The sequence below is a fragment of the Pundamilia nyererei genome, unplaced genomic scaffold (genome assembly GCF_000239375.1).
Source record: "Pundamilia nyererei isolate P.nyererei 1_Seehausen unplaced genomic scaffold, PunNye1.0 scaffold00016, whole genome shotgun sequence".
NCBI classification, from domain to species: Eukaryota; Metazoa; Chordata; class Actinopteri; order Cichliformes; family Cichlidae; genus Pundamilia; species Pundamilia nyererei.
Genome location: NW_005187417.1, coordinates 308300 through 315406, shown reverse-complemented (window position 1 = coordinate 315406; position 7107 = coordinate 308300). Strand labels below are relative to the sequence as shown.

Sequence of the window (7107 nt, the reverse complement as noted above, 5' to 3'; positions counted from 1 at the left end):
CAGATTTGTACAGCAGTTTTTGTGTAGTTTGGGCCAAACAAACAGAGTCATTGTAAGAACAAAGAGTGCAGCTTTAAAAGATTTATTTGGGAGAGAAAATGAGGGCAAATACTAAAGGATGAGTCTGGTGATATATTGTAGTCTCTGAGAGATAACAGCCCCCTGATGAGACTGAATTGATCCTACTAACAAGTACTGTGTGCATGAAAAAAACCAAGATATTTCTCTTTCTTCTGTGCTAAATTTCCCAACAAATGCTCCTGCTTGAGTGATGTTTTATAAAGCCAACAGCAGATACATCTTTAACCATTTCTCTTTTCCAGACTAAATCAAATCACATGCCAGTTTGAAGAGACTTACCAGTGAACAGGTACCAGAAGTTGTTGGGTTCAATGGCTTCCTGGTCTCCACGCCGGCCCGTCTTCCTGTATTTGATCTTGTAAGCTGTGATGATCCCATTCTGGGCACTGCGTGGAGGAGGCTGCCAGGATACTTTGATGCTCTAGAAAAAAGAAATAGAAAACAGTAAACAAAGGTGCCAAACATCATCTGACTGGTGATGAGGTTCATAGAGTTCATAGTCCTTCATACAGTTTCACTTCGATTCTTATTGTCCTGCAAATGTCTTGCGTGGTTGTCCTGACCCTGGTTATACCAAAGGTTTCGTCCTGTTAAAAGAGAGGTTTTTCTTCCCACTGTGGACAAATACTTATTCAAAAATATTCGTTTGATTTTTTTCTGGTCATTGATGGTTGCTCTCTATTATCGTAGGGTCTTTACCTTACAATATAAAGCACCTTGGTGCTTTATAAATAAAACTGAACTGAATCTAATTGGTTCTCTTTATGGGTCTCTCTGTTGGTTCTTGAACTTCTTTGAGGTCATTGTGAGTCTTTTTGAAGCAACTTTGTGCACCTTTGCAGTTGTTTTCCATTGTCATGACCCTGACTCATTTCGAAGGACAAAATATGGAGATCACACAGAAGAAAATGACATAAATCAAACAAGTCCAAACAACTCCACAAGAGCAGGAGGCAAGACAGCGCAAGACACACTGATTGCTTTGGTGACTGATGCTAAGTGAGCCACTCCCCTAATCCATGGAGCTACAAAAACCTGGCAATGCATCTAGAGTCCTAAGGCCCATCAGAATTTGTTCCAGTTATTTGGGTAGTATAGTTATATATTTTGTAGTATGTATTTTATCTGTTTCTTTAAAATTCTCCTGCATCCCACTGTATCTTTTTAGATTTCTTTATAATCCCTATTCATCACTTTGTGAGCATGTTGGGCTCATTGGTAGTTGCTGTTTGTCTCTTTTTTCACCTGTTTCTGGACATTTTACAACTCTTTTTGAATGATTTGGGTTAATGTGTAGTCCAAATTATGTGTTTGTAATTATTTTTACATCGCACTTTCTGTGTCTTTCTTGCTCGCTTCTGGTGTGGTATTTTTGTCTCTATGTGGTTTGATTCACAGGTTTTATGGGCAGTTTGGGTCATTTAATGTAGATTTAAAATCTCTTAATTTTGGGTAATAATTCAGAATCATTTCCAACCACCAACATAAAATTTTGTTCCAAAATTATAGACCTATTATCAGAGCGATAATGTGGCTTTCAGTTTAATAGTCCATGTCCAAATTAACTTTTAAAATCTGAATTAAAAAAAGAACATTAAAGACTCATTTTTTCAGCTTCAACCCTCACCAGCTCACATGGAGTATTAATTATCTAGAGGCATACCAAGGTTGACGTGACAGTATGATCTTTACATTGATATCATGGTTGTGATATGGTCCATGGATTTGGGAATTACAAAGTGTTTTCTATTCTGTATGTATGGGCAAATAAAACTTCAACTGCATGCTGTCAAAATATATCACAAACACATAAATACAGCATCATTTCTGGAAGTATTGGTGTTCATCGCAGGAGAGTGTGAAAACGGTCTGCATGCAAATCTGATCAGCAATCAACAGAGAAGCTCATCTGGCTTCTGTTGTGTTTCTATTTCAATTTGCACGTGTGTGAGTGTGTATCTGTGTGTTTGGGTGTGTGTCGCATGAATTTTAATTGCTTTATTTGCATGTTAACAACCCACCTCTGACACACACAAACAGACACACACACGCGTGCTCACACACAACAGATGTTTGCCTGGCCCCCAGTGTGCTCTGCTCTGTGAGGCAGCTGCCATCAACCAGCCTGCTGATATACTCAGTGTGACCCAAAATGTGTGTGTGTGTGTGTCAGGTGGGCTGAACATTAATGAATGAAGATTAATGAATTAGAATAGAAAAATCCTCTCTGTGTCTCCGTTGCTTTTTTCTCTCATCATATGAATCTCTTTCAGACGTTCACCTGATACATGTGGGTGTAACTGATAATAACAGAAATCCCAACTTAAACTGATAAACTGGAGGATATTTGGAAATTTAACGGAAGGAGGAAATGATGTGTATTGGATAAAATAATCCCCTGTGGCTTGTTTTTGACATCATTACCCTCAGTCAGAATTATAGGTCATGTGACTTTTAATTAAATTCCCCTACTGTAGAGATCAGACACAGCAAATATACTGCTTAGTAGTTTAGCAAGGTTAGCCTGCGTATAAAGTTATAAAGATAATTTATCCTCAGTACAAATGCGTATGTAAAATATCCCAAATTAAAACGTGTTTTTGCTTTGTTCATTTAGTTTATTAAGCATACAAGATGTGATCAAACCTCAGTTATATGCATTGAATATTAAAACTACCACACAATAAAGTGAAAAACTTTAAACTAAGGGGTCTAAAACATCTAGAAATCTAAAGATTCTGTACTAACCTCAGACTATATCTTCTTCTAGTTACGTATTTATGTTATTTCTCTTTATTGTTAGACTGGAATTTGTTGATTATGAGCTTGATCATGCAAAACGTGCCTGGCTGAATTTCATGAAACTTCATGAAGAAGTGGAAACATCCCTACACTTTGGTGTGTACTACATTGCAGATGTCGTACAACAACAACAACAAACTCTGGTGAATGGCTGACATGTGTTGCAAAAGAGATTGTAGATATAGCATGCCTAATATGAGAAGTTTTTATGTAGATGTGTAGAAGGGTATTAACTGAGACACTGGCTGAATTAGGTGGCAATAAAATTATGTGATTAGATGACCACACTACAGAGCCCAGGTGCTTCAATAACACTGCGAAGCTTTAGTGAGTTATGTAACTTTTCCGTTAGGACCCAACAGGCTTGGGCCGTGGTGCTGCACAGGGTTCGTGCATGTTGTTCATGAAGTCATACCTCAAGGTGCTTTTTAAACATTATTGAATTAAGTGTGATTTGTGATGTGACATTTTTAATACATGCTGGACGCTCTGTTTTGAGTTTATATTCATTTTGTAAAAATTGGAGTCTTAATCAGTTTTACCTCAGTGTTGCATCTGACCAGTTAATTATTCTTTCCAGTTTCCAGTATAAGTACTTTTGGTCTTTTTTAAAGACTGTGCGTGTTGCTTTCCACTCACCTAAAATGACCAGACACATGTGTGTCACCAGTCCTTGAAGTTAAAGTTTTGAATAGTTCTCATAGTGTTGTGTATTTGGGTCTTTGGTTCGTTATTCAGCCAATCTAGAACCAACATCTTTTGTTGTCACCCTTTAAAAAAAAAAGGTAACTAAATGGATTGTCATATGCCAACATGTGAACACACATTCACATGTTGCCGTATTAACACATATTTAAAAAGACACAGAGCAATGGTGTGTGGATCCCTGCTTCAGCTGCGGTGAAGTCATTGGGCCAACAAGCAGTTTAAATATTCAGCCAGTGTTACTGTGAGGATGGCCGCAGAGGAATTCATTAACATTTAGCTGCACCTGTTCCCTCTGCTGCTCCTCATCCAGCTAATTGATTACAGCAGAACTGATTATGAGAGGAAAGAGAGGGAGGAGGGGGAAGAGAGGAGAGGCAGAAGGATGGAGGGGGCTGGGGATAGGGACAAACTGAATATATGTGAGAGTCGGCCAGATTCCTCCATACACACTCTTTCTCGCTCTCTCTCACTCTCTCTGGTCGGGCATCGCCACGTGCTTCATTAACTAATTAGCCACTTTGACAGGACACAGTTGGATGTGAGGTCTCCATGGAAACAGTTCAGAAGTTAAATTCATGTTGCAACAACTCCCATGGGAACAAAAAGAGGGAAACCGTGAAGGAGGACAATACTGCTAGCATACCGACTCTCCATCTGGAGAGCAGTGCTCCTCTTCCTCCTTAACAGCTCCTTTTGTTCATTTTAGGCTCTTTCACTAAATATACCACTTTCAACGTAACTTTAAATGCAATTAAGTCCTACTGAAGGTACTAAGGCTCATCCAAATGCACAATCTAAGGAACCAAGGTCAGATTTCACAGTCACTCGGGTGGACAGATGAACTCACATGTGGTACGACACCAGTGACACTGCAGTGAACCTGAACACAGTTTTGCAGTTTTGCTCACCAACCAATGGCAGACACTGTCTGAACTGACATGGACACATCGTCTGAAAAGAAAACATATGGATAGAATTTCTGTATCCAAAAATTTGAAGCTATTAAATAGGCACATCATAATGTTCCTTGACTCTGCCTGTAAAAATCTAAAACACTCCCTCATGTTCAGTATTATTATCTCATGAATATCTGCACTGCTTTTGGCTGCATGGAAATATCGTTTTGACAACTTGCACTTGTGTCTCATTCACACTAGCTGGATCTCCATCAGTGTGTCACTGAGTGACCTAAGTTCTAGTAAATCGTGGCAATCTCAAACAAAAGAAATCTTTCCTCTGTTCTCCCTCAGTTGCCTTTAAAAGCTACAGTCGAACTTTAAAAATGAAAGTCTTGATGATAAATTAATGGAGCACAAAGGTGAAAAAAGACAGGCACAACCCCAGTCTCACTTCTCAACTGCTCGGCCATAGTCGGACACCCAGTTCTCATGACATCTAACAAAATGTGTCAGTTTGAAACAGTAGTTCATGTTTTCTTGTTTTATCGATGCACACTGTCATCAGTGTGCTTTTAGACTGAATATTCCCATTCTTCATTATGTATGTGCTGAAAACATGCCTCTAAAACAGCCATCCATCCATCCAGGTGGTAGGAGAATAAACACGCATGTATCAAACATCCTTTGCCACAGCCATGTTTTCCAGGCACTCCTAAGGGATGCCAAGGCATTTTGAACCATATACGTACAGAATCCTTGTGGCAAGCCGTACATTTGCTCTGTGCTCTGCTTCCAATTTTCATAGCCATAGAATCTCCAAGAATAGACACCCAGGAGGCTTGATCAGTTGCACCAGCCACCTCGTCTGGCTCTTTTCAATGCAAAGGAGGTAGCGTATCTCCAAGACTGACCTCAGCCTCCCGAGAGAGAAAACTCATTCTCGCCATTTGTATTCACAACTTTATTCTTTCTGTCACCAACCAGAGTGCATGACTATAGGTGAGCGAATGTACAACGACTGGTGAATCAAAAACCTTCTTGCTCAGCTCATTCGTCCCCAAAATAGCCCGCTATAACACCAGCATTACTATGGATACTGCATAAAACTGCCAGTTCATCTCACGCTCCACCTTCTCACTTTTCATAAATAAGATCCAGATATAGTTAAACTCCTACACTTGGGGTAACAAATATCTCACTAAAAAGGACAAAATCTCATGAAATCCTATAAAACTAAGACTCTATTAAACTGTAAAGAGTTTGGCAATATAAATACCAGTATCTGCTGACATATTTGTGCAGTTGTGTGTAGAGTAGAGAGAGGACTTACCATCTTGTGGCACTTTCCAGCAATTTTCTACTACGTGTTCATTATTTAACAGACTCAAGTCTTATAGAAGCAGTGTGTAAAGTTACAAAAAATGTCAAAAATCATAATCATTAGAAAGAACTGCCTCACAAATCAAACCAGCAGTGTATACTCAAGCAATTGTACAACCATGTCAACCTTATTATTAAATACATTTTAAGTACTGAGACCCATAAACCTCCATAACACAGTTTCCTGATTTTCTGCTGCCTTTATTTACATATTTGCGCAGTTAAAGAAAGTCTTAAATACAAACCATCTCATGTATTAATGTCAGATGTACATTGGATATATTTGGTAGAAATCATGTCTCTCAATTAAAGTGTGCTGTGTCCATTCATTTATTGAGCTTCATGGCTTAAATGTCACTGAATGAACTAAATGGGATCCATGGAACAATTAAGCTCATATCAGAAGTATTTTCTTTAGAGGTGAATTGGCCTCCAGCTGTATTGAAACACTGGATGATTTCATTCTATTTTATCCTAGTCTGGAGCAGAAAATGTCGGGAACAGAAATCCCTCCTGCAGCTGCTTTATATTCAGAGGTAGATGACATTGTAAAGCAGCAGGGTGAGCGAAGGCACGGCCTCATTCACCACCTTCAAACAGGCAGAGCGCTTCCGTCTCTTTTAATTTTCCCTCAGAGGACACCAGGAAAAATACACGGAGGCCCGCAGAAAGCTGAAGATAACGCTGATAATAATACAGATAATAATCAGACAGCCCTGATAATCACAGTGGGGGTGCACACATCTTGTAGAAATTTAATGAAGATAACCAAAGACATGCCAACCCTGCTCTGGTGTCTCGTACTTCACGTAAATTCTTCTATGTGCAACACAGGCTTTAAAACTTGTTAAGTTCCCTGATGAACCAGGAAAGTGTTTAAAACCGGTTGGGACTCTTCACACCAGGCAGGATATTCTGAAAACCGCCATTTACTGCCAAACCCTTGATTCAAGCTGCCCCATCTGGCAATCCAAGTCGAGGGAGTACTCTGCTTAACACTGGGGCTGCTGAGAGTCCAGCTACACTGGCAACTTGGATGAAAATGAAAGTGGATGGATGAGCATCACCACCAAAGAGGAAACACCATAACCACAACACATTTTGAGTAACAGAAAACCAGCAGAACTGCAAAGAGAATAAACTGAAAAAGTTTTTTTTAAAAAAACAAAATATTTTAATCTACATCATCCATTTAGAGACCTTGCAGGGAAGTTTCAACACTCTGTACTCATCTTTT

The 7107-nt window shown here is 39.2% G+C and overlaps 1 protein-coding gene across 1 annotated transcript in view; it reads right to left on the bottom strand.

Annotated features, from left to right (window-relative positions):
• The window catches only part of dcc (DCC netrin 1 receptor), a 339139-nt gene that overhangs the window by 90527 nt on the left and 241505 nt on the right, over positions 1 to 7107 (bottom strand). Inside the window, exon 13 of the mRNA XM_005725637.1 lies at positions 361 to 502. Within this exon, the coding sequence (XP_005725694.1) occupies positions 361 to 502 (142 nt within the window). The remainder of the gene's footprint in view (positions 1 to 360; positions 503 to 7107) is intronic.